This window comes from Paroedura picta, chromosome 16 (genome assembly GCF_049243985.1).
Source record: "Paroedura picta isolate Pp20150507F chromosome 16, Ppicta_v3.0, whole genome shotgun sequence".
In the NCBI taxonomy this organism is placed as follows: domain Eukaryota; kingdom Metazoa; phylum Chordata; class Lepidosauria; order Squamata; family Gekkonidae; genus Paroedura; species Paroedura picta.
In genome coordinates this window covers 22,131,601-22,155,853 of record NC_135384.1, presented here as the reverse complement: position 1 = coordinate 22,155,853, position 24,253 = coordinate 22,131,601, and the positions used below count along the sequence as shown (strand labels likewise).

Sequence of the window (24,253 nt, the reverse complement as noted above, 5' to 3'; positions counted from 1 at the left end):
TGGTTAGATGCCCCATTTCTGAAGTGTGTGATCCAGCATGGGCTTCATCTGAAATACATGGGCATGAGCATCACGTGCCATTCCCAAAGTGGCCCTTATTTAATTTCATTTACTGAAAACATTCCCATGCCGCCTTTCTCACCCAAATCGGGTGGGCTATCTGCACATTAAAACCACATATTAAACCAATATTCAACATATTTAAGACCATTCAATTTCAAAGAAAAAATATAAGTATATAGACGCCACACAGCCAGGGAGAAGGGGCTGGTGGGTGGGAGAGGCCAGGTGGAGGGAGGCTCCAGAGGTGCAAAGGGAGGCTGACCCACACTACTTGGGTTGCCAGTTTCCAGTTAGGGCCTGGAGATTTCCTGGAATTCGAACGGAAACTGCAATTCCCTTGGAAAGAAGGGCTGCTGAGATCCCTCCCCAATCCCCAGGCGTTTTCCCAGCCTGGAAGGGGCAATTCTACCCCCGACATTCCACCTGCCCCCCCCCCCATGTCCGCATGGCCCTTGCAGGACAGCTTCCCGGGGGCGGGGCTTTGGCCCAACTAGCAGGTAAGGAGGGGCGGAATTGGGTCTGTGCGCCTCCCTTCCCAGCCCGCCGTTGAATCCCCGGGCGCGCAGAGCGGAGCGGCACTGGATGCCGTGCTCCTTTGGGCCTCCTGCATGCAAAGTTGAGGCAGGCTCCGATCCGAGCCCTTTGCATTCCTAGCAGCGTAGCAGGCGGGGGTTGTTCTTGTTCACGCCTATTTCTTGCAGGAACTGGAGATCGTGCTGGGAAGGGGCGGGGGGTGAAGATCCCTTCCCGGTTTCCTTTCCGGCTTTATTCTCTGAGTGTCTGCTGGGAATTTCCTAATTTATTGAATTCCTTTTCCGCGCAGCGCAACGGCTCTCGCCTGCAGCGCCGGTTACGGCTTACCACAATGCGCGCAAGAGAGGCGCAAGCTCAATTGCAGGGACTGAGAAAGCGTCCTGCGCCGAGAAGGAGTCAGCAGGTCCCATGGTGTAATGGTTAGCACTCTGGACTTTGAATCCAGCGATCCGAGTTCAAATCTCGGTGGGACCTCGTGGGACATTTTTGCCTGAAACCGGGATCCATAAATTTGGCAGCAGCATCCTATCGTGCGCGGGATGTGTAATAAACGCCGAGGGCTAACTTTCACATCAGGGGAGGGGACAACGCGGTCGCTTTTGTTGCCGTCGGATTAGCGTGCGCATGCGTGCCTTTGTCGAAGGCGCGTCGGCGGGAGCAGCTGAGTCCGGGAGCAGCCAAAGCGAGAGGATCATTCTGTTGCCGCTGATTGGGCAGCCGCGATAGAACGTTCCCGTCCTGCCGCTCGGGGATTGGCTAGCGGCGGTACAAATGGCAACATTGTAACAAACATTCCGGTGTGCTGATCGGCGGCCTGTCGGGAGCCTGTCAAGATCGGTGGGGCCAGACGTTGTGTGCTTTCTGTCCCACCCCTTTGGGCTAATTGAGTCGGGTGGCGGCCTGCTTGGTCTGAAGCGGCGGAGCGAACGAAGTCTGAGTCCGGGAGCACCGGTCGGACCAACCAAGCTGGAGTCTGGCCATAAGCTTCCCTGTGCAGGCGCACCAAAGTTTGCCCCAGAATTAAACTTAGTTGATCTTAACGGAGTCGTCGCGCTCTCCCCCCCGCCGCCTCCATCGCCTGGGTTGGGAAATACCTGGAGACTTTGGGGGTGGAGCTGGGAATGGGTGGGATTTGGGGCGGGGAGGGATAGACTGCTGTGTGGAGTCCAGCCATCAATCAGCCATCTTCTCCAGCGGGAACTTGGCTCTGCTGCCTGGAGAGGAGCTCTAATTCTAGGGGATCCCCAGATCCCACCTGGAGGCTGGCATCCGATTCCCGGTGGATTTAGGCTGGCCAATCAGCTTGTTCTAGGTTCATCAAAACTAGAGTCCATGAGCAAGGCCAGCAAAGATTTATTCAAGGCGTGAAGCTCAGGCCTTGAATAAATCTTTGTTGGTCTTAAAGGTGCTCTTGGACTCTGGTTTTGTTGCGCCACTTTCAGACCCACAAGGCTAACCACTTGAATCTGTTCTTAGGTGGTTTGGGTTTTTCCCACGGCGGGGGGGAGGGTGGAAGGGGAGAGAGAATAGTCACAAGGTCCGGTGGCTGTTGAAAACATGGTTAGGCTTTGGCACATGCAAGATTCAAAGCTCAGAGGCCCATTTGCAGTAGAGGGAACCCCCCCCCCCCGGTGTGCGCAGAGCACCTTTGTGCAGGTACCTGGGAGAGATTACAATAATGTGGAGATGGGCAGGAATCGTAAATGGATCTAATCAGGACTATTATGTGGCACTTACTCCCAGGAAAGTGTACTTAAGATGCCACTGTAACTCCGTGGGTGATCCGGAGCCATAATGACATGGGATTCTCAACTGGGTGCTCCTTTCCCAGATGCTGGGCTTCAGAGTGCACTTTTCTGTTTGTATTGTGTAATTCTGCCGGCAGGATTCAGAACTGGGGGACTTAAAAAGGAATCGGTGGCTTGTTGGGGTCACAGGGAGACTAGAGCTATCCAAATTGTTGGAGTTTTACCCTTCCCTGTCACGGGTTTTCAACTTCTTTTGGTACGAGACTCAGAAATCTCTTTTCTTAAGCAGGTCTACTCCCATCATCCTTGCAGCCCCTTTTAAAATTTCTATAGATGCAGCCCCCCCCCCCCAGTCCCAACTCAAACAAACTTTATGCCACCAATATCTCACAGAGCTAGGATTTCTTCTTCCCACCTCTGCCAAATTCCTCCTTCTTTCCCTAAATTCCCAGGGATGTCTCTGTCCAACTGTAAAGCCCTCTCCACTGGGAGCAGAAGAACACCAGGCTTGGCTTCCCAGCCCCACGTGCCCCCCCCTCTTTCAGCGCTCCTGCTACTGAATTCTATTCCTTTGTGATTGCCGTGGACACAGGGCTTCCAGAACCTAGTGAGGTAGGCTGAAGCCAGGGAAGATAATCCCTCACTTGGAGGGATCCCATGACTGTGGGGGACCCACACAGAGCCTGAGTTCCAGCAGGTAGGTAGCCCCTGTCTCTTGGAAACTGTGTTTTTGTTGGTGAAAACATTTCCCTTCCCCAGGTTGTCCTGTTTGTACAACACACCTTTTCAGCAACAGGACATGGCTGGCAATCTCTCACTCTCACTGATAACCCCAGTGCCAGACAACCACAGAACTTGTTAAGGGCAGGGCAGGTGGTTTCCCTTGGGGACTTTTCAATTGCTGTTTCTGTGGTTAGGATGGGTAGGAGAGATTCAAGAGCTGAAGAACTTTGAGACCCAGTGGTAAGATTGCCAGACTAGGATCCAAGAGGCCCAGGTTTGAATCCCCACTCTGTTACGGAAGCCTCTTAGGGCCAATCACACACTCTTGGCCTAACCTATCTCCTAAGGTTGTAAGGATAAAACTGAGGAGAGGAGAATGATGTTGGGTTACCTTCGGTCCCCACTGGAAAGGAAGGAACTTCTGAATGAAGGTAGTAAGTTCTTTCATATGGACTGGCCTTCTGACTGTGGAGTAAGCCCTGAAAAAATGCAGATGTCGAGGAAATCCTGAAATGATGTCAGGTGGCATACCTCCTGGCCATGCCCACGTAAGTCACATGTCACCCCCCCTGCTCCAACCCACCAACCCAGAGTAAAAAACCAAAAACGAATGCCCTCCCTCCCCCAGCAACCCCAGAGGACTTACCTGGCTGGAGAGTGGTGGCTGATTCTGCCCACTGCCAGGACCAAAATGCCAGGCTGCAGCAGTGGGTGAGAGCTAGATCCTGGTCCCCATCCATCTACCCCCAAGCCCTGAAGCAGCCCAGAGACCTGCTCTGCCTAGCCTGAGGCCAGTGTAGCCCCTCCCCTCCCTCCAACCAACAGCCAGAGTAAATTGGGAAATAAAGGCAATACTGCTGGGCACCACACTGGGGGACTCTGAGCTAGAAGATTCCTGAAAGGAGCTACTGCTTTCTGGAGCTCAGCTGAGAGGAGCCAAGAATGAGACTGAAAGGGGGTCAAGGAGCACAGAGATGGAGGGACACAAACAGCATCCTGTTTGGGCTGATCCTGCATTGAGCAGGGGGTTGGACTAGATGGCCTGTATGGCCCCTTCCAACTCTATGATTCTATCCAAAGATACACTTGACGGTGTTAAGGAGCGATCACCCCAGCCTACAGAGATGCCTAAAATAAACCCAGCACTATAATGCTCAGCTCCATGAATCCCCTTTGTCATAGAATAAACAATAAAAGGTACTCTCAATCAGAAGGGTGAGCAAGTAAACAGATAAAATTCAGAGGGGAAGAAAGAAAACGTTTTATGCCATTTTCTGCCCTCTTATCTTATTAATAAGGATGTAACAAAGCAAAACAAACTGTAAATACAGCAGACGGCATATAATCCCAGCCCAAAGGTCTAGAGCTGCTAGTTACAGATAATGGAGGTTTTATCTTCAGTATAGGTGACTCCTCCAAGGAACTCCAAAGTAGAAACTCTTAATTAGCGGCACTCAGTTATCGGCATACAAGTCTGCAGATTTTTAAGTGTAAATAAATCCGACTGGATATTTAGCGTTCCAAGCTTGGCTGTAAAGTCTCAAAATACTTCATGTAGCATCGGTGATTAAAGCAAGCCACCCAAACAAGCTCCAAAAGCTAATCAGAGCAGAAATATGTAGGAGAGCCTCTAGTGACGCTACTACTGCTCCGTCACCGTCTTGGAAACTCACATCTCCTTGTCTAGACTGCTCTGGTACACACAGAAAGGCACGGCTAACTGTAGCGTGTCAAGAATTCCTTGAATGTGAGTAACCCCCCCCCCCATTAAGGAAAGATATGCTTCCCGATATGTGTGTGTGTGCTTCTCACGCCTGTCACTTGTCTCTGGGAGGAAGGGAACTTTTGTGACTCTCCACTTGAATTTGTTAATAAAAGGTTTATTAAACTGTTCAACATAAAGTTTTAGAAATCAGTTCATAGATCTTTTACATAACATCTATTCACTTACACCAAATACGAGCGTTCAGCTTCACCCGTCTGTTCTGTCAGAGACCTGGGCTCTCCTTAAGCCCATGAGTAGCCTGGATTGCCTGTGAGTACTGAGGCGGCCACAGTGCCCCTGTCTTTCTGAGACACGCAACCTTGTTTGGCCCAGAGGCTCTCCTATATCCTCCCTCTTCCACCAAATCTCCACCTCATATTTCTCTCCAATGCCAAGTCTCCCTCTCTGATTAGTAGCTCTTTTGGAATTCTCTCCCTTAGAACCCGCCAGGGCCCCTCCCACCCCCCCTTCAGGAGTGCCCCTTTCCACTAGGGATTCCTAGGTTCTATGGGCTCCTAGATATATGGATCTATCACATTCCGTTTAATCAGGCTTACAAAATAAACAGCCTCCTTCATATTTTCAAGTGACATACGGTCATCCCTACATGTAAGCTTTTAAAACAACCCAACCTGCAACAATCAGAAACCAGGCGAGGGATGACGTTCCTCCGGTAATAATTTATTTACACCACTCCTCTTCCCGATGTGGGGGAAGAGACAAAGCTCCCCTCATCGTCCCCCTCCTCCGGCACTGCCCCCGTTGCCCCCTCCCTGGCCACCTGCATCAGGCGCTCCTGACATCATCAGGAAGAGGACGATGGGAATGATGTACATCCACTGCAGGGGGAGGAAAGAGAGAAGTCAATTACCTAAAGAGTCTTCCTTCTGTGCCAAACTGGGCTCCTCTACATCCACTTCTACTTTAAAGGCAATACCTTTCTCTAGACTACACCTTCATCCCTCGACCTCTGGGAAGGGTTACCTGACATCAAATCACCTGCCCCCTCACAGCCTCTCTCTCCTTCCCACACTGCACACAAACCCTGTCCCTTCTTCAGGCCCTGATCACGACACCTCCCTTCACCAGGGATTGCACCCAGTTTTGCCTGAGTGACAGCCACCCAGCCACCGGGGAGAGTTGGTTGTATCCATGAAAAAAAAAGGCCTGCCACCAAGAAAGGGAGATCTGCTTCTACCATGCAGGGGGACACACAAAGGCAGGGAAGCCACCTGGCAGGATACAAGTGAGAAGGAGAGAGGGTGTGCCCGGCTTGGATGCTACAACTGCCTTGCTTTCTCTAGGGAGCTCGGGACCTGCAAGACTTGAAGCATCTTTTAAAGTTTGGGCAGCTCCCAGAATCCTCTGCACTCCAAAGCAGCCCACTGAGGTAAGCCAGCATGGTGGAGGGACACTCTATCTTCCTCAAGAGCCTCCCACCCTAACACAGAATCAGTGTGCAAGAATGAGAGGAGCCTCTGTTTCTGGAGCGGAGAAGCCTTTTTTTGCCTTTAGGAGGAAAATTAGGAAGGCAGTGTCAAGCTTATTCAGAAGTGTGCAGAAGAAGATGGAAGCAAGGCGAGGCAGGGGGTGGCATTACTTAGGCTCAGGGCTGACGTCCCGGCTCCCGAGGGGCTGTTGCGGAGCTGGTCACTAGGAGAAGCACTGCCCCGCCCAGAATTAAATGCCACTGCAGGGATTGGGGAGAACAGATATCAGAGTGGGGAGTGCATCCCCCACACTTCTGCATACCTAGGTGGGTGACTGGAAAGCAGGGTGGAAGGGGCCCAGTTCTCCCCACCCTCGAGAGACAAGCCAGCAGGCCATCTCCGTAACGTGGATGTCTTGTGGGGGGGAAAGGAGAATACTTACGTATTTGGCAAAGAAGGATTTCTGTTCCTGTGGATTCTTGGCTTTCTGTGCCTGCTCCTGCTCCAAGTGTCTAATAAATGCTGCCGTCTCAGGTCTGGGGAAGGAAACCACAGGCTTTCAGAGACAAGAGAACACACTGAAGAACATAAGAGAAGCCCTTAATTATGTTGTGTCGTTTTACTGTATTTTATTGCTGATGTGAGATGCTGCAAGCTAGCTAGCCTAGGAGTGGCGGCATAAATGTTTAATAAATAATAACAAAATTTGTGGCAGGGGAGGAGCTTTCACGGGTCAGCGAAAGTGGTTTACGACTTCACAGCGAACGGACAGCAAAAGTCGAACTTTTTCACTCAGGAAAAAAGTGCCGAGATGTATATTGCAAAATATCAGAGAGAAATGGTTAATGACTCACAAAAGCTTATAACCGGCCACAAATTTTGTTAGTCTGGAAGGTGCTACTGAACTCTTGCTCTTTCCTACAGACAGACTAACAGAGCTACCTAGCTTGAAAAGATTCTACTTGGTAACTTCCCCACCACCTTTAGATCCTTGGCTGAGAATCTGAGAGCTCTTTTCCACCTACAACTTTCCAGAGGACCTAGATGCTGACGAATGGCTTCAGTCCCTCATCTCTAACCTGCAAGAAGCTCATCTCCCCTCAGGAAGACAACAGAGGCCCCCTTGCTGAGGCATGGAGCTCCAGAGTCCTGGCAACAGCAGGAAGTGCCCATTTCATTCCCCTCCTGGGCAAACCCAGACTCCCCAGCTGCAAACCTCTTCAGCTCTGTCAACACCCAACACCAGGCCCACCTGGTGACGTACAGAAAACTCACATGGCCGCAGGGATGGGCTGCTGGAGAAGGACGGTGGTATTGAACTGTTCCAAGTCCACGTCTTCCACCTCAGCCCCATGGCAGGAGCCCGGGATGGTAACGATGGAGAGGCCGATTACATTCCCAGCCACATCCGTGTGAACTGTCAGCCTGTCAGACAGATGCGACTCTACCATGGAGCACTGTGGCAGGGGGGGGGGGGGAAGAGGAAGAGACAGATGTTTTAGATGATCCCAGGCTTTCCTATGTGTGATGAGCCGCATAAGGTGGTTAGAAGTGAGCAAATGGGGTTCATCTCTTCCCTCTGCAGGGGTTGGTCCTATTTTTAGGTAAAGGAAGGCCATTCCTTTACAACATCCCAGCCATTAGCATCCTCTATAGCAGAGGTAGCCGAATTGTGGCTCTCATGGAAAGGCCTTCCTAAAACTACCATCAGAAGACACTCACCGCCCGGACAAAGGAGGTGACGTATTCAACTCCATTCTCCTCTGTGCTCCCTAGGGCCCGTCGCGGGATCCGCACCCGGTAGAGTCCACCTTCGGTAGCTATCTCCTGGAATTTGCAGGCGGAAAAAAAGGCACTGTTGGTATGGAAATTCTTTGCCTCTAACCCCCATATCTATCAGCCCTCCTCCTTCCTTCCAATAAGATGTAAAAAGCCACATCCATGTCCATGCGAACTGAAAAAACAAGGGATCAGAATACATTATCTTGATTGAGAATAACTTATTCTGCTTCCATGATTCAGAGGGCTTTAAAAAAAAAAAAAAAAGGGCAGTGGGAGAGAGGGAGAGGAATTTTGAAGTTTCTGTCCTCGGTCAGGAGAGCTAGATACTCGTTTGCCTGATTCTGTGCCAGACAAATTCCACCCTGCAAAGACAGGCCTGCCATAGATACCCAAGCTCTATCCGCACCCTCCCTCAAAGGTTTCACAGCAAGAACTTTGAGCTGTGATATCATGACAGCCCTGCATCACTACCCATAAGCAAAGCCAAGTGCCCTCTCTCGCATGCATGCACACTCACCCTAAGTTTATTGCGTTCCTCCTCAGTTAACTGCTTCTGGCTTAGGGAGAGGCTAGAGTCGGGGGTCATATTCCATAGGAGAGTCCCCCGCTTTTTAAACTGAATACTGTCATCTGTGGGAGAAAAGAAAACCAAGAGAGTCTCGGATCCCGGCTCTCCGCGTACAGGATGGACCCAGGCCCCTAGATGTATGCTGTAGGTTTAAGGATTCTTCCAGGAATCTTAGTAACCAGTCTCCCCCTTGTTCTCCACGAAAGATACCTTTCCCACCAGGTAAACCAAAAAACACATCATTGCCCCTTCTCCAACCGCCCCCCCCCCCAGGCCTAACGTATGCAGGTCAGTGTGTGCTGCCTGCACAATTGTGTGGCAGAAGCAAAAGATAAGTTGCAGGGTCTGCTGCAAAGGGTTCAAGCAAGACAGTGTGTGGGATGCCCATGGCTTGATCATGCCAAATTCACCTGATTCCCAGCACTGCCTTTTTTGATAGTCAAAGGGGCCTCTTCTTTCATTTTTGCCTGCAGAAAAACTGGCCTCCAACCCACTGGAACAAAGGGGTTGTTTTTAATACGCTTCTTTAATCACCCCTTCCGGAATACAATAGTGCATCTGAACAGGAATCTTTCCCTGTGATGTCCAAGCTTATATGTTACACTCCAACTGTCAAAACCATATTTAATGCATTAGCCATGTATTTCCTTGTATTGCTTCCCTTGCCTTGGATTGTTCTGATATCATTACCATATTTTATACTTTTACCTTGTATTGCTAGTATCGCTACAGCTGCCCTGTCACAGGTTGTTTCCTCTCCTATCTGCATATTACTGTGGTCTTTAATCCTGTATGAGCATTTGATCCAATGTTGATTGATTAGCATAGATGTGACTGTAGCTAGTTGGCCCGAGGGATCCCCGATTGAAGTATGGGAACAACCACCTTTCACACCGTCTTTGGACTTTATCAGCGGCTGCATTTGTTCCAGCAATTTGGTCAGGAAAATGCCTTCACACCAAAAACCATTGGGTAGAGGGTAGATACGAGGGTGTAGAGGTAGAATCCTTAGTTTTAGCAAGGGCCCCACAATAATCAACTTGCTAATCTTTTGATAAAGAGATTTTCATTCAGTGAAACCTGCTTATTGGGAGTAATCAACAGAATCTCATACCCACTGCATTTAGATGTCACACATGGATTATTCTATGTCAGGCATGAGTATGATTAATTGCTAGGCTTACATGTTCTCTTCACCCACACATCCACCTACCCTCCACCCACTCACCTAGCTCAAAGGAGTGTTCCAGTTGCAGAGTTAGGCCACAGGTTTCAGAGTCTCGAGACTCGCCTGACTGTAAAGAAAGAGAAAGATCAAATCTTCACCTTCCCGCTGTCCTAATCTTACCACGTATGCCCAAGGCACACCTCACAGTGCCCATAAGACATAACCAACAGTAAACAACTACAACAATGCTGTTTAAAGTCAGTCTGTCTTATATAGTAAGTGACTCTCAAAAGACGTGCTAACATGTACCTTAAATGAAACACCAGGTATCCTAACTCCTGCACATCAATTGAGAAGGTCCCAATTTATTATGCAGGTTTAGTGCTATTCATAAAGAGAGATTATGGCATCTGTTTGGGGGACTAAAGTCCCTTAATCAAATGCTGTATTAACTCAAAAGGAAGAAAACCCTCTTAAAAATATTATACGTACATAAACATTTATTATAGGACATTAGTCCAGCTTGGTGTAGGGGTTAAGAGTGGCAGCTTCTAATGTGGCAAGGCAGATTGATTCCTCGCTCCTACACGTGCAGCCAGCTAGGTGACCTTTGGCTTGTCACAACACTGATACAGCTGTTCTCACAGAACCTTGCCAGAGCTCTCTTAGCCCCATCTACCTCACAGGATATCTGTTGTAAGGAGAGAAAGGAAAGGTAATTGTCAGCCACTTTGAGGCTCCTTCTGGTAGTCAAAGGCAGGGCATAAAAAGCAACTCTTCTTTTGAGTGAATACTGCAGCATATTTTTTTTTCTTGACTGGCACATTATATGCATACCTGTAAAGAATAAAAAAGTACCTGCAAGTGGGGCCAAAGCCCCATGAAACGCAAGAAATCATCATCAGATTTCTATGCAACACTCATATGTGCAATGATGTGGGTTTTGAATCAGAAAGTTTTCCTATTCAAAATTAAACAAATAATCTAAATATATGTTAGCAAACTTGGAATAAAGTTGCCAGAAGTAGGGAATTACACTACAAGCCCTGGGGTTTGTCCATGCTTCATATCCTATATTTTGCTGAGCTGACATAACTGATCTGCAGCACAACAGCCCTGACAATAACTGATGAACAGTAAATATGGGGTGGAAAATTACCATTGAAAAATACAGCATCAGAAATGTTTCCATATACCTCGCTACATATCCATGTATCGATAAAGCAATCATGCATCTTGAACACTAAAAGCCACTGATATAACTATATTCTGTAATAGCAACACAGCCTGCATTTTTGTTCTGTGCTCTACCTCTAGACACAAGTGTGCTTTTGGAATGACACAACCATTTCCACATTACAATCACAGAATCATAGAGTTGGAAAGGGCCATACAGGCCATCTAATCCAACCCCCTGCTCAACGCAGGATCAACCCAAAGCATCCTAAAGCATCCAAGGAAAGTGTGTATCCAACCTTTGCTTGAAGACTGCCAATGAGGGGGAGCTCACCACCTCCTTAGGCAGCCTATTCCACTGCTGAACTACTCTGACTGTGAAAACATTTTTCCTGACATCTAGCCTATATCGTTGTACTTGTACTTTAAACCCATTACTGTGCGTCCTTTCCTCTGTGGCCAACGGAAACAGCAACCTGCCCTCCTCTAAGCGACAACCTTTCAAATACGTAAAGAGGGCTATCATGTCCCCTCTCAACCTCCTTTTCTCCAGGCTGAACATTCCCAAGTCCCTCAACCTATCTTCATAGGGCTTGGTCCCTTGGCCCCTGATCATCCTTGTCGCTCTCCTCTGTACCCTTTCAATTTTATCCACATCCTTCTTGAAGTAAGGCCTCCAGAACTGCACAAAGTATTCCAGATGTGGTCTGACCAGTGCTGTATACAATGGGACTATGACATCTTGTTATTTTGATGTGATGCCCCTGTTGATACAGCCCAAAATGGCATTCGCCTTTTTACCGCTGCATCACACTGCCTGCTCATGTTTAGTTTACAATCCACAAGTACCCCAAGGTCTCATTCACACACAGTGTTACCTAGAAGCGTATCCCCCATTTAGTAGGCATGCTTTTCATTTTTCTGACCCAGATGTAGAACTTTACACTTATCTTTATTAAACTGCATCTTGTTCTCATTTGCCCATTTTTCCATTGTGTTCAGATCTCATTATTTTAAGAGCTACAGCATCAGAAGGTCCCCTTAGAAGCAGCCTGCTGAACTCTGAGCATCTGAAGAACAAGTCTATGCTGAGTTCAACTGATCTTTCTCCTGAGTATATACATACATAGGCTTGTGCTTCAATTCTGTAGGGTTTACTTCCAAATAAAGCTGTGGCACTCACTGTCACAGGATATGGTGGGGGCTACTAGCTTCAAAAGGAGAGTAGACAAATGAAAGATAGGCATTAGCCACAATGGCTGAAGGTTTCCACATTCACAAATTGTATGGCTCTGGATACCAGAATTTGTTGTCCAAGAGTTTTAGATACAAGCTTTTTCTTTTTCCTTTTCCACCCCACTCCACATTATGATGCTGTACATTTCTAAAAGTATCAATCTTTGCAACTTTTAGGTAATACTGCTGAATTGTCAAGCTTGTGCAGTCCGCATTTTGCTTTATTTCTCACTGTTTTGCTGTTTCTGAAAGTCTATTTTTGCTGGTGTTTTAATTTTTGAGTGTAGTTTTAGGAAACCCAGGAACAAGTGAGTATTAGGTGACAGCAGAAGATGGTTTAGGTCTCTGCATCCCTGCTGTGAACGTCCAAGCCAACTTATCACCCTTTGCAGGAAGCAGGATCGTAGGGGTTGTGGCACAGTGGTAGATCATCTGTTCTGTGTGTAAATGGCCCCACAGATTCTGTCCTCAGCTTCTCCAGTCAAAGGGACCAAATGGTATGTGCTGGGAAAGGCCTCTAACTGGAGAGCAGCTGTCAGAGCAGACAATACTAGACAGAGTAACGGTCTGACTCAGTCTATGTAGCTAGGCCAACCATTTTCAACTTTTTTTTACCGTTGACAAACCCCTGAAACATTCTTCAGGCTTCGAGAAATTCCAGAAATGGTCCTATTTTGGAGAATATGGTTGAGAAGCAGAGCTGTGTGCACATCCACCCAGGGCACCTACCTTCCTACCCTGTCGAGGCCCATCAGTGACCATTAGTGGGGTCAACATGACCAAACATGGTCATATCACCTGATAAATATTTAACTAGTTTAATATTGGTATAAAATTAATTAGCTCCCACCCATTCAGAAAACCATTCTAGGCCATCAAGAAACCCCAGAGCCCTTCTCGTGTTTTCATAGAAAAGTGGCCAGGATATGGGGTTACCATACATGTGATGCAGTACAAGCAGCAACTAGGATGATGCGAGGGTCAGCATGGTAGACCAGGATCTGGGAGACGCAGGGCAAAGCCCCACCCAGCCACAAAGAAACTCTGAACATAAGAAGAGCCCTGCTGGATCAGATCAAAAGTCCATCTGGTCCAGCATCCTTTTCCACCCAGTGGCCAACCTGTTCCTCTGGATGGCTAGCAATGGGGCGTAGAGGCCTGATGTTGCCTCCTGGCTCTGGGATTCAGAGGCATAGTGCCTCTGTACATGAAGATTCTCCTCAGTTACCATGGCTAGTGGCCATTGACAGACTTATCCTCCATGAATCTATCAACCCAGTGGTCTATCTGGTCCAGCCTTACACAATTCCTCTGGAGGGTCAACAGCAGGCCAAATGTGGAGGCTAGATCGACCTATTCCTCCTCTCAGCCAGTCAGTCTTCGCCTAACCCACCTCACAGGACTGTTGTGACGCCAGAATAAGAGCTCTTTAGGGGAAGGACGAAACGGCAACAGACTGGAGCAAAACCGCTCTTTGCCGCTCAGCTTCGTACGGGTTGCTCAGAAACCTCCCAGCACGCCTCGCCAATCCGCACCCCAAACCGCTACTTGGCTCATGAATATTCATGCACCTACTAAATATTTAAAAGGGCTCAGCGGCTAAGCCACTGTTGGGCCTGCCAATCCCAGCGAGACCCACTCCCGACCCCGCGACTTACCCTGAGGCCCGGCTCTCCCCGGCAGCTCCCGACTCCGGCGGCCTGAACGGGAGGCGACGGAGGCGACGCGAGAAGCAAGAGAAACACGGGGAGAAAGAGCCGCCGCCTTTCGGAAGCCGCCATGTTTGCGGGGTCACGTGACAGGGGAGCCGGCATCCGCAAGGCGACCTGGGATAGGCCGGTGGGCCACGAGGGAGCAGCGGAGCGTCGAAAGAACCAATCAGCGGAGGCGCGAGTTGGGCGGAAGGCTCCGCCCCTTCCTGGTGACGCTGTGGGCAAAAGCGGGCGGAAGGAGACTATCGGGGACCCTTTTTCTTTCTTTTTTGCAAATGCAGCGGCTTGAAAACAACCGCCGCCCAGACTGCAGCAGTTTAGATTGAAGTGGGCAGCCGTGTTGGTCTGAAGCAGCACAACAAAAACTGAGTCCCGGATGCTCATGTTCAAAAACTGAGTCCCGGATGCCTTTCCCCTTTGGAAGACTGTTAAGACATCCAGGCTGATGTGAATATCCTGCAGCACCTCAATTCTTGCACCTTCCCGCTATCTGGGCACCCACAGAGCTGCTTTAGTACAGAGTCAGACATGTGGCTGTCAAGGTCCATGGTAGAAGCTTTGTGATTCTTTTTACTAAGAATGTTAAAAAGGTAAAGGTAAAGGTATCCCCTGTGCAAGCACCGAGTCATGTCTGACCCTTGGGGTGACGCCCTCTAGCGTTTTCTTGGCAGACTCAATACGGGGTGGTTTGCCAGTGCCTTCCCCAGTCATTACCGTTTACCCCCCAGCAAGCTGGGTACTCATTTTACCGACCTCGGAAGGATGGAAGGCTGAGTCAACCTTGAGCCGGCTGCTGGGATTGAACTCCCAGCCTTATGGGCAAAGCTGTCAGACGGCTGCCTTACCACTCTGCGCCACAAGAGGCTCCACTAAGAATGTTAGAGTCCGTTTATCAGGGGTGGGCAAACCGCCCCTCCAAATGTCCATGGACTACAATTTCTATGAGCCCCTGCTAGCATTTGGTGGCAGGGGCTCATGGGAATTGTAGTCCATGGACATCTGGAGGGCCACAGTTTGCTCACCCCTGATGTCAACCGTCCCAAACCCTCTTGTGGAGAGGAGCAGTCTATTAAAACAAATAAGTAAATATGCCAGTGACTGAATCTGGTATTTTCTGCATACAAAGTAGGTAGTCTTCCACTGATCTGCAGCTACTCCGCTAAATGTCACCCCAATCTGCCTTCTACTGAGTCCAGGACTGGTGTCAGCATATCCTGAGGTGGGCCAGTTGCCAGGGCCTATGACATCTGGTGGGACTGTGGCTTCCGAAGCCTCCCCACTGACCTGCCATACCACCTGCATGCCCTTCCCCAGTGGTTTGCTGAGCTTAACCGGGGAATGGCGTGTGGATGGTGCCTGGTGGCAGTATTCCTGGTGCACTGCACACACTGGCCAGTGCGGTTGGAGAAAGGGTGTGCAGGTGGTACAGGCAACTGAGCCTGGGCTGCAGGAAGGCTTGAGACCAGGAAGAAGATGTGCATACTTACTACCCAGGGCCTGCAGAACCAGGAACTGGACCTGACTGAGGCTGCTGGCCTAGTAAGAACTGGGCTCTTCAGGGTCTTAGGCATAGCCTTTCACCTCACCTACCTGATCCTTTTAAAACAGAAATATAGGATTGAACGTGTAAGCCGCTTTGAGACTTGCAGAGCAGAAAAAAACGGGTTTAGAAAATTTTTCTCCTCTTCAACTAATTTTCTCCTCTTCAACCTTCTGTCAGCAAAGCAGACACTACCACTGAGTCGTGCCCCCTCCAATGTTCCTGTTCCCCAGTTTCTGACAGGGAAAGAGTAGGGCCTTTCAACATTTCTTTAAAAAAACAACAAGCAAATTTCCAGTCTTCTATATTGCCAACATTTACTAAAAAGGTGGCATGTTCTGATGGAAAAAGAGGCTTAGTAGATCATCCACAAATGCTAGAATGACATTTCTTTTCATCAGATGGGCAGATTAACTGAGAATCTCTTCAGTCATGGCACAGAATTTTTTGTGATGGGGTGGCAGCTACGGCCCAAACATTATTTTAAATCTACATAGATTTCCAGTGGCCAATCAGAAGTCCTGATGGGCTAAACCTGCCACCATGCTAGACAAACTGGGAAAGGCAGCTGCATTAGCTACTGGTAGCATTGTGCATCAGGATCAAGTTTTTGACACTGCCATGTAAGGCCCTACATTAGCGATCCCCAACCTGTGGGCTGCGGACCACATGTGGTCCGTCGACTAACTGGAGGTGGGCCGCAAAGGATGCCTTCTCCCCCCCCCCCCTGTCCCTTTACTTCATCCACGATCTGGCAGACGCACATGTGACTATCTTGTTGCAGAGAAACAAGCTCAGGGTTCCCATTGATTTGTCATTGTCATGAGTTAAAATTTCCTTGAAAATAAAATGTTCCTTAAAATGTTCATTGTTGTGGCGTGTCTGTATCTTATTTTGAAGGGATGTTTAAACATTACCATAGCGACCAGAGTCAGAGAGCGTTAGGGCAGTGGGCCTCAGTAAAATTGTCAAGCGTTGAGTGGCCCCCGGTGATAAAAAGGTTGGGGACCACTGCCCTACATGGTCTCGGCCATGCATACCTGAAGGACTGTCTCCCCCAATATGTTCCCTGTTGTGCTCTGCAAAACACCACCATTTTGGTAATCCCTGGCTTCAAAAACCTTGACCAGAGCCTGGCTCTGATGTGGTGGAATGAGTTACCGGTCGAAATCCGGGATAAATTGACAGTCACCATGGTGTCCATGGGCACTACATTGCTGATCCTTGCTTTAAAAAAATTGTGGGAAGGAAAAAGCAACCAGAGACTAAAGGAGGGGTGTCGTTTTTAGGCAGTGAGCTTCAGGAAAGCAAGCAGAGAGACTCCACCATTGGTAATTAAGTATTGTTAATTATTTACCAGCCAGAGAAAACTAACTTTTCCCCAACTGCTTAAGCCAGCGTAGAAATGCACAAGAAATACAACATTGCATCATTTCCCCTTCTGATTCTTCCTCCAGGTTCCAGGAGCCAGGACGCTACCAGACACTCCAGCTTTGGAATGGGGGATCTACAAAAATTGCTAGCCAGTGGGGAATACCATGAGCTGAAGAACTGCCCTGTGTTTGAAAGTAATTTTGTCCAGGTGAGGCAGAGGGGAAGGGAGCTGGGGACAGCACTCATGAATCCTTGCCCTCAAACAACAACAATCCAACCACTAGGCTAAGTGAAGCAGCCGCATTGCTCCAGAACAGATTCTGGGATCTTAAGACCCTAAGCCCAAGCTATCTTGAAATTGTCTGCTCGCAGAAGCTATGCAGGGTCAGCCCCGGTTATTGCCTGACTGGAAGACCACTAAGAAAGTCAAAAGTTGCTATGCAGCTGCAGGCCATGACAAGCCACCTCTGAATATCTCTTGCCTTGAAAAACCTCTGTGGTTGTCATAAGTCAGCTGCGACTTGACAGCACTGTCCACCACAACCAAGAACAGACACTTCCTTCCAGAGAGCAGAAATCCTGATTCCAAATTATTCCTAACCTTTCTTTTTCCATACCAGGGAAGACACGATGCTTCTCCTGAAGAGACATAGTCTGACAGTCAGCTGGATTAGGAGTTCAGAAACTTAAATTCAACCCCTTTTCAGGCACAAGCCAGAGGTCCTTGCACCAATCACTTAAGAATGAGGAGGAAGTAAAATGTATGAAATCCCTGGCAGATGGCCCTTCATTAGAGTCCATCATCTTCCTAACAGCTTCTCTGTCCCGATCCAGATTTATTCCCTGTAATTTATTTAAATTCGGTATCCTACCACATACCAAAGGCCCACAAATTTGGGTGGCTAATACATCCCCAAATTCATACTCTCACAGACCAAACAGAAAATATTGTGATCTAATTGTTTACAAAGCCTAAAAATGAAAACCAAATTATAAGTTCTGGGGTGTTGGAAAGATTTCTTTGCAGGGCATAACAAAAAAAGTCTATCTGACCTGACCACAGCCAGGATCATGGCTCCACCTTTTGAACACAAGAAGCTACCATATAAAGAATCAGGCCCTTGGCCCATCAAAGTTAATATTGTCTGATCCAGCGGTCCCCAACACGTTGCCCAGGGGTGTCAGAAGGCCCACTGACACTTTCTGGTGCCTGCCAAGCATTTTGAGGAAGTAGCTGGGGACAGGTAGGGCTTTTCCTCAGCTAGGTGTATGATTGGCTTTGATTGGCCTTGATTTTTTTAAAATGTTGCTTTGGCAGCAGCTGCAAGCACAACATAAAGATTAAGTTATGGCATTCATTTTGTGGCTGGCTCTACTTCCTGTGTCAGGCATTTTGTCGCTACACCCACCATTCTATGTCAGAATGCAAAATGTGCCCACAGGTTCAAAAAGGCTGGGGACCCCTGGTCTACTCAGATGGGCAATGGATCTCAATGGTCTCCATGTGGAGGTCTTTCCCATCACCCACTTCCTGATCCTTTTTAACTGGAGATGCTGGGAGCAGAACCCAGGATTTTTAAAGAAGAAGCCAGCCTCAAGGTGGGGTCTGGGGATCCCCCTGAATTACAGTTCATCAGAAACAGTTCACCAGGCAACAGAAATCAGTTCAGCTGGAGAAAATGGCTGCTTAGAAGGCAGACCGTATGGCATTATACCCTACTGAAGACCTTCCCCTCCCCAAACCCCACTCTCTGCCAGCCCCACCCCCAAAATCTCCAGGTTTCTTCCAACCTGGAAATGGCAGCCTTAGATCTTTTGCATGCAACAGCCCCTTTTGAGTTATGGAGCAGTTGTATCTTATGACACAGGCTCTGGATGACCCATGCCTCTTAACAGCTGTGAGTCCCCAGCTCCCACAATAACATTGCCCAGTTCAGCTCAAGACTGCAGCATGCACATAGAACGGCTTCAAACTCCTTCATGCACTGACTTCTTGACCTGAAACAGGTTGAGATGAGTCAGTTCTGTGTTCTGAAGAGTGCCACGTCCCTTTTATTTAGCAGAAGGCTCAAGCGAATTTCCAGCATGAGATGTTTGGGAAGCCCGCCTGCAGTGTAGAGTTTCCCCGGGAATTGTTATTATGTGCCTCAAGAAGCCCTTCAAAACGATTATCTCTTTCCAGGTCACAAAATCAGGGGAGGTGGCAAACAGGGTAACCATGGGGATTGCAGCCAGCAGTTCAGCCTTGGAACTGCCCGATCTTATGTTGCTGGCACGGCCTGTCGCTTACCCAAAGGATATATGTACCTGCAAGCGTCCCAGACCCATGCTTGTCCCGGGAGAACAACTGCAACTTACTGTGTGAGTCCTCATCACATTTGTGCACAAGGACATTTTGCTGTCATATGGTGGCCAGCCTCCAGGAGGGGCCTGGAGATCGCCACAGTTGATCAGTTCCACTGGAGAAAAGGCTCCTTTGTGGGGTGGACTCCATGACATTATACCCCATTGAGGTCCCAACCCTCTCCCACAAATGTCCAGGAATTCCCCAATCTGGAGGTGGCAACCCTAAGTCTTGTCTGTGAATACCCTAGATCAGGGGTGGGCAAACTGCAGCCCTCCAGATGTCCATGGACTACAATTCCCATGAACCCCTGCCAGCATTTGCTGGCAGGGGCTCATGGGAATTGTAGTCCATGGATGTATGGAGGGCTGCAGCTTGCCCACCCCCGCCCTAGATGTATGGGCTTTGGCTGAGATCATTCAGGGGTGGGGAAGATCCTCTGCACAAGCTTGGAAAGATTCCCTAGATTCCCCCCCCCAGTAATTAAATGATCTTACACACGTTTCTGAAACAAATACTGGTGAAAATTGGGGCGGCGGGGGAATAACTGCTAGTCAGTTACCAGCAACAAGAAAATAGTCACACATTAATGCCTAGCAGCTTTACTGTGGCATAAAGGTGCAAGAGCCACAAAAGTTGTCAGATGCACAATATGTTATTCCCAGTTGGGTTTCACAGAGACAGGTGGTTGATGGTTTCCATTTCCTTAGTGTTACCTGGACATATTTTAGGTCAACAACAGCACCTGAATCAACTCTGCAGGGCAATAGGAAGTGCTATCAGGGGAAAAAAGCACAGTCACAAACTGAGACTGTGTAATAGGAGAGAGGTTTACTTTTTGTCATCTCCTGACTACAATTACAACGATATAGGCTAAATATCAGGAAAAAAATTTTCACAGTCAGAGTAGTTCAGCAGCGGAATAGGCTGCCTAAGGAGGTGGTGAGCTCCCCCTCACTGGCAGTCTTCAAGCAAAGGTTGGATACACACTTTTCTTGGATGCTTTAGGATGCTTTGGGCTGATCCTGCGTTGAGCAGGGGGTTGGACTAGATGGCCTGTATGGCCCCTACCAACTCTATGATTCTGTGATTCTGTGATCCATGAGCACACATTCCTCTTGACCTCCAGGCTCCTGCCCTTGAAGTTTGTCCGGATCTACATCCACAGCAGGACCCATCACCAATTAAAAGTGAAGCTGGCTAGTGGCCGCCTGTTCTACCTGCAGCTTCTGGTGCATCCCTCAAAGCTGAACAGTGTCTTTGGGCAGTGGATACAGTTGCTCTACCGTCTGCATATGTGCCAGCCAGAATACCTGAGCTACTACCCCTGTCCTGCTGTGACCAGGAGGTCATCATAGGTGAGCCGCAGTTTCCCTCCCGAAGAATCAAACATTTAGAGGACTCTGCCTTGTACCTCGTTGGTTGCTGTAGGAACCATGAAGAATGCCAGCTTCTTAAAGTGTGCGCCATGTGGGGGAAGGGGGCTTGTCAGTCTCTTGACAACAGCAAAAGCAGTTACTGTGTAAGCATGTACTGATAAGCCATGGCAAAAATTAAGAGTCTTCCCCCCCCCCCCAAATAACCTTATTTCAAACAATACAAATATAATTATTTCTGCCCAACAACCAACAATGGCTAGAATATACAAACATTTTAACAATTCATTAAAAAGCCTTTGGTTCACGCAATTTTTTGGCTAACTGTTCTTCAGAAATTCATTTAGAGAAATCAAGCAGGTTGGAGTTCCAAATGGTTGCAAGGGCCACCAAGGCTCTTGACTGGCTCCAGAACTTTATGAGGCAACCAGATTCAGCTACTAGCGCATTCTGTTGCTTCTTTGCACGTCAGGCTACACCCGCTGAATCCCTGAGATTTTTCCCAACCCTGACCTGGCAACCCTCAGGAGACCAGAACGAATGGGATGAAATTAATTCAAAAGAAATTCCGTCTAAACATCCGGAAGAAGTTCCTGACAGTCAGAGCGGTTCCTCAGTGGAGCAGGCTTCCTCAGGAGGTGGTGGGTTCTCCATCTTTGGAGATTTTAAAACAGAGGCTGGAGAGCCATCTGGCGGAGAGGCTGATTCTGTGAAGGCAAAGAGGTGGCAGGTTGCAGTAGATGAGCGATAGGGATGTGAGTGTCCTGCATAGTGCAGGGGGTTGGACTAGATGACCCCTGCGAAAGAGATGATTCCCCCCTGCTCCCAATAAAAGTGTTTCTTACTCATCTGATCATCCAAATTCTGTGTGTAGATCAGTCTCCCCTTCATACCCAAGCTTGGATCAGCGCCATAGCTGATCCATCTCTCACACGCAATTTGCTCACCAATCCCCTTCCTACAAAGTTGGATGGACATGCAAATTATCCCATCAAGACCACTTCATTGATGCAACAACCAGTCAGACAGACACAGAGACAGATACAACAGGGTTGGCTGCTCTGTGATAATTGCATCTTTCCAAGCTTAAGGTGTGTTGCATGCTTGGAAATGGAGCGTAAACACCTTGATGCTTCCACTGCAGCATATGTAGGAGTACTTACCTCTCTGGACTTCAGTCGCCACCATGGGTGACTGGCAAGGATTTATATGACTGGGCCCTTTCCCTTCCCACCCCCCTCCCAGGCCCATCACTGGCCATTTTATTATTATTTATTATTATTTATTACTTCAATTTCTTACCCACCACTCCCAAATGGCTCATGGCGGGTTACAAAGTCTGCATAAAATCCCCAATAAAAACCTAAAAATCAAAAAAGATATGACAGAAAAAAACAATTCCATACTAATTCAATCCCATTGCCCCCCCCCAATACAATCTCATAGAGAGAGGAGGAAAGGGGGGACAGATGAAACCCATGGCCGCCATACACATAGCTCTATCCTGAAAGGGGTGGGTGGGTCATACAGATCTTCTTAAGTGCACCGGCCTCAACCATAGACCTGGTGGAAGAGCTCCGTTTTGCAGGCCCTGCGGAATGCCGGAGGCTCCTGCAGGGCCTGCAGCTTGTGGAACGGGGTGGGTGGAAGGGGGTGGGTGGGTCGACATGACCATATGTATATTTAAATTTAAAAAATAACTCCCAATTGGTGAAACCCTCCCAGGACCATCACAAAACCCTTGTTGAGAAAGCCTGGTATAGTCTCTTCGGATGGCCAAAGGGAGCCCTCCCTTTTTCACCAGCATAAAAGCTGATTGGATCCAATAAAGTGGTATTAACGTCTGGTTCCTCTGTAGGAACTTTGCCTTGGGCATTCGTATAATCTCCCATGGGGACCCCTCGAAGAACTGAACCAGAGTTGATCGTTTAGGTCTCACAATGTCAAAGAGAACGAGGTTGTGTTTTTCCAAAATATGGCATTGTTTTATCAGTTCTGCTTCAGATATTTTTTTCATATCACTCATTTTCTTTTGGGGATCCCCTCCATTCTCCTCCCTCCACCAGGGGCGACTGAAATAAATTTCTCCAGCAACATTGGACTTGATTTCCACAAATAAATAAATAAATGGCTCAATAAAGATAATAATGCAGTATATTTCCAGTGCTGCTCACACAAATCTGCATTTTTAATGTTATTACACTTCCATGATTGCATTGGTATCACATAATACAGTTCACAATTTAAAAAGCCATCTTCCCAACTAATGCTGTTTACAAGACTATGAAGTTTGGAGGACACTGCTTAAAAACTGTATTACCTTTCGAAAAAAGCAACACAAGATGCATTTTCCACGATAGCTACAGGCAGCTTCACTTGAATCCGAGAATACGTGGTAAATTGCTGCATCCTTTTCTAAATATCTCTGTGGTTAAATCACATTTGCTCTAAACCAGAGAGCTAAAAGAAGATGGGCAACCGCCATGAAGCAGGGGAGAGTGGCAAGGTGGATGACTGATGCAGCGTTCAACCTAATGGGGAGCGATTGGGTTGGATCTAACCAGCTTTTTAAACTTCATTGCTACCAGTTTTACTGTTTATATCCCCTATCCCACATGGCTTTGGTCCATGAATTTCCTACGATTTGCCAGCCTCGAGGTAGGGCCTGGAGATCTCCCCAAATTGTAACAGATCCCCAGACAAGAGAGATCAGTTGCCTTGGAGAAGATGCCTACTTTGGAGAGTATAACCCATTGATGTCCCCCTCTCCCCAGACCCTGCCCTCCCCAGACTCTACTGCAAGATCCCTAAGAATTTCCCAACCATGAGCTTGCAGCCCTATAACTCTCTTTTGAGTCGTCAAAGCAAAAATGCTGGTTAGAGTCAACTGGTTATGGACACAGTGAAGCTGAGATGTTTTCTATGGATCCTCATCTGAAAGAGGTTTGAGGGAGTGATTTGGAGCAGGGCAGTAATGCACCAGGAAAGGGCTCCATTCCCTCTCCTTCAGCAGCTTCTCTTCTCCAAATCATCCCTCCTGAAGCGGCTTTTCTCTTGGAGGAATAGCTATAGGGCTTTTGCTATTGGTGCTTGTGTCTACTGTGTAGGTAGGCCCCAAGAACAGTAGTGTTGAGACATTTTGAAGATCTCTGCCTTCCTCACTGGAGCAGAAATATTTTGACATTCCAGTAGCGATAAGAGTCTTTTTATGTGCTCAGGTTGTGCTCAAGAAATGGACATGTATTTCTAACTTGTTATGTTTCCACATTGTTGACTATACTTCTGTTGCAGGGATAGTGCAATTTTTCTCCCTGGACTCACATTTTGAATTTTACACCTGGAACTTAAGACACCGTAGACAACACTGATGGCTTTTACTGCTTCAGGTAAGATATGCTTTATTCCCCAGTATTTATTTTGTAGCCCTTTAAACTTCCCACTTCTAACATTTGCTGAAGGCTGCCCATATATTGTGGTTTAACAAGAGGAACCGTTAGCTTAGTTCTTAAAAGGCCTTGCCATATTGAGAAACTTGAGCAAGTATATTATTTGTGCGCTGAATGTTCCACTTGTCCTGTGGTAGAAAGTACATGTAGTACAGACGTTTTTTTTTCAGGGGAAGGGAAGCAACCAAGATGGGGAGAAAAATACAATATGGCTGTCCTCCCACTTCCACAGCAAGGCTGTTACTCTGCATCCTGGATGAGGAATTAT

The 24,253-nt window shown here is 48.0% G+C and overlaps 3 protein-coding genes and 1 non-coding gene across 5 annotated transcripts in view; 2 read left to right on the top strand and 2 right to left on the bottom strand.

The window, feature by feature from the left end:
* The window catches only part of B4GALNT2 (beta-1,4-N-acetyl-galactosaminyltransferase 2 (SID blood group)), a 64,069-nt gene extending 61,232 nt beyond the window's left edge, over positions 1-2,837 (bottom strand). The window contains exon 1 of the mRNA XM_077314252.1: positions 2,761-2,837. The gene's annotated coding sequence lies outside the window, so the exon portion shown is untranslated. The remainder of the gene's footprint in view (positions 1-2,760) is intronic.
* On the top strand, positions 1,000-1,071 carry TRNAQ-UUG (transfer RNA glutamine (anticodon UUG)). Its single transcript has one exon. It is a non-coding gene; the product is annotated as a tRNA-Gln (tRNA).
* Positions 2,838-4,927: 2,090 nt separating the features above from the next.
* Positions 4,928-14,022, bottom strand: EMC10 (ER membrane protein complex subunit 10). Of its 2 annotated transcripts, XM_077314095.1 has the most exons (8): positions 13,852-14,022; positions 9,842-9,908; positions 8,563-8,675; positions 7,986-8,090; positions 7,539-7,720; positions 6,706-6,799; positions 6,434-6,523; positions 5,583-5,672 (listed from the first exon to the last, which is right to left on the bottom strand). In XM_077314095.1, the coding sequence occupies exons 1-7, from the start codon at positions 14,005-14,007 to the stop codon at positions 6,440-6,442; spliced, it is 801 nt and encodes a 266-aa protein (XP_077170210.1). In that variant the 5' UTR covers positions 14,008-14,022; the 3' UTR covers positions 5,583-5,672; positions 6,434-6,439. The 2 variants fall into 2 exon arrangements, with proteins under 2 accessions (XP_077170209.1, XP_077170210.1); XM_077314094.1 differs by lacking the exon at positions 6,434-6,523 and having other exon boundaries at positions 4,928-5,672.
* LOC143825783 (Golgi-associated RAB2 interactor protein 5A-like) lies at positions 6,060-24,253 on the top strand. Its single transcript, XM_077314098.1, has 6 exons — positions 6,060-6,223; positions 8,040-8,124; positions 16,903-17,027; positions 19,002-19,180; positions 20,293-20,521; positions 23,831-24,253. The coding sequence occupies exons 3-5, from the start codon at positions 16,944-16,946 to the stop codon at positions 20,519-20,521; spliced, it is 492 nt and encodes a 163-aa protein (XP_077170213.1). The 5' UTR covers positions 6,060-6,223; positions 8,040-8,124; positions 16,903-16,943; the 3' UTR covers positions 23,831-24,253.

What these genes read in the sequence shown, in the direction of transcription:
- EMC10 (XM_077314094.1), bottom strand. Translation starts at nt 14,007, where the DNA reads ATGCCGGCTCCCCTGTCACGTGACCCCGCAAACATGGCGGCTTCCGAA. An exon ending in TCACCTCCTTTGTCCGGGCG is followed by an intron (nt 7,721 to 7,985) that starts GTGAGTGTCTTC and finishes CCCCTGCCACAG; the next exon opens with TGCTCCATGGTAGAGTCGCA. An exon ending in AATCCTTCTTTGCCAAATAC is followed by an intron (nt 5,673 to 6,705) that starts GTAAGTATTCTC and finishes CTCCCCCTGCAG; the next exon opens with TGGATGTACATCATTCCCAT.
- LOC143825783 (XM_077314098.1), top strand. Translation starts at nt 16,944, where the DNA reads ATGGGGGATCTACAAAAATTGCTAGCCAGTGGGGAATACCATGAGCTG. An exon ending in TTGAAAGTAATTTTGTCCAG is followed by an intron (nt 17,028 to 19,001) that starts GTGAGGCAGAGG and finishes ATCTCTTTCCAG; the next exon opens with GTCACAAAATCAGGGGAGGT. An exon ending in GAACAACTGCAACTTACTGT is followed by an intron (nt 19,181 to 20,292) that starts GTGAGTCCTCAT and finishes CTTGACCTCCAG; the next exon opens with GCTCCTGCCCTTGAAGTTTG.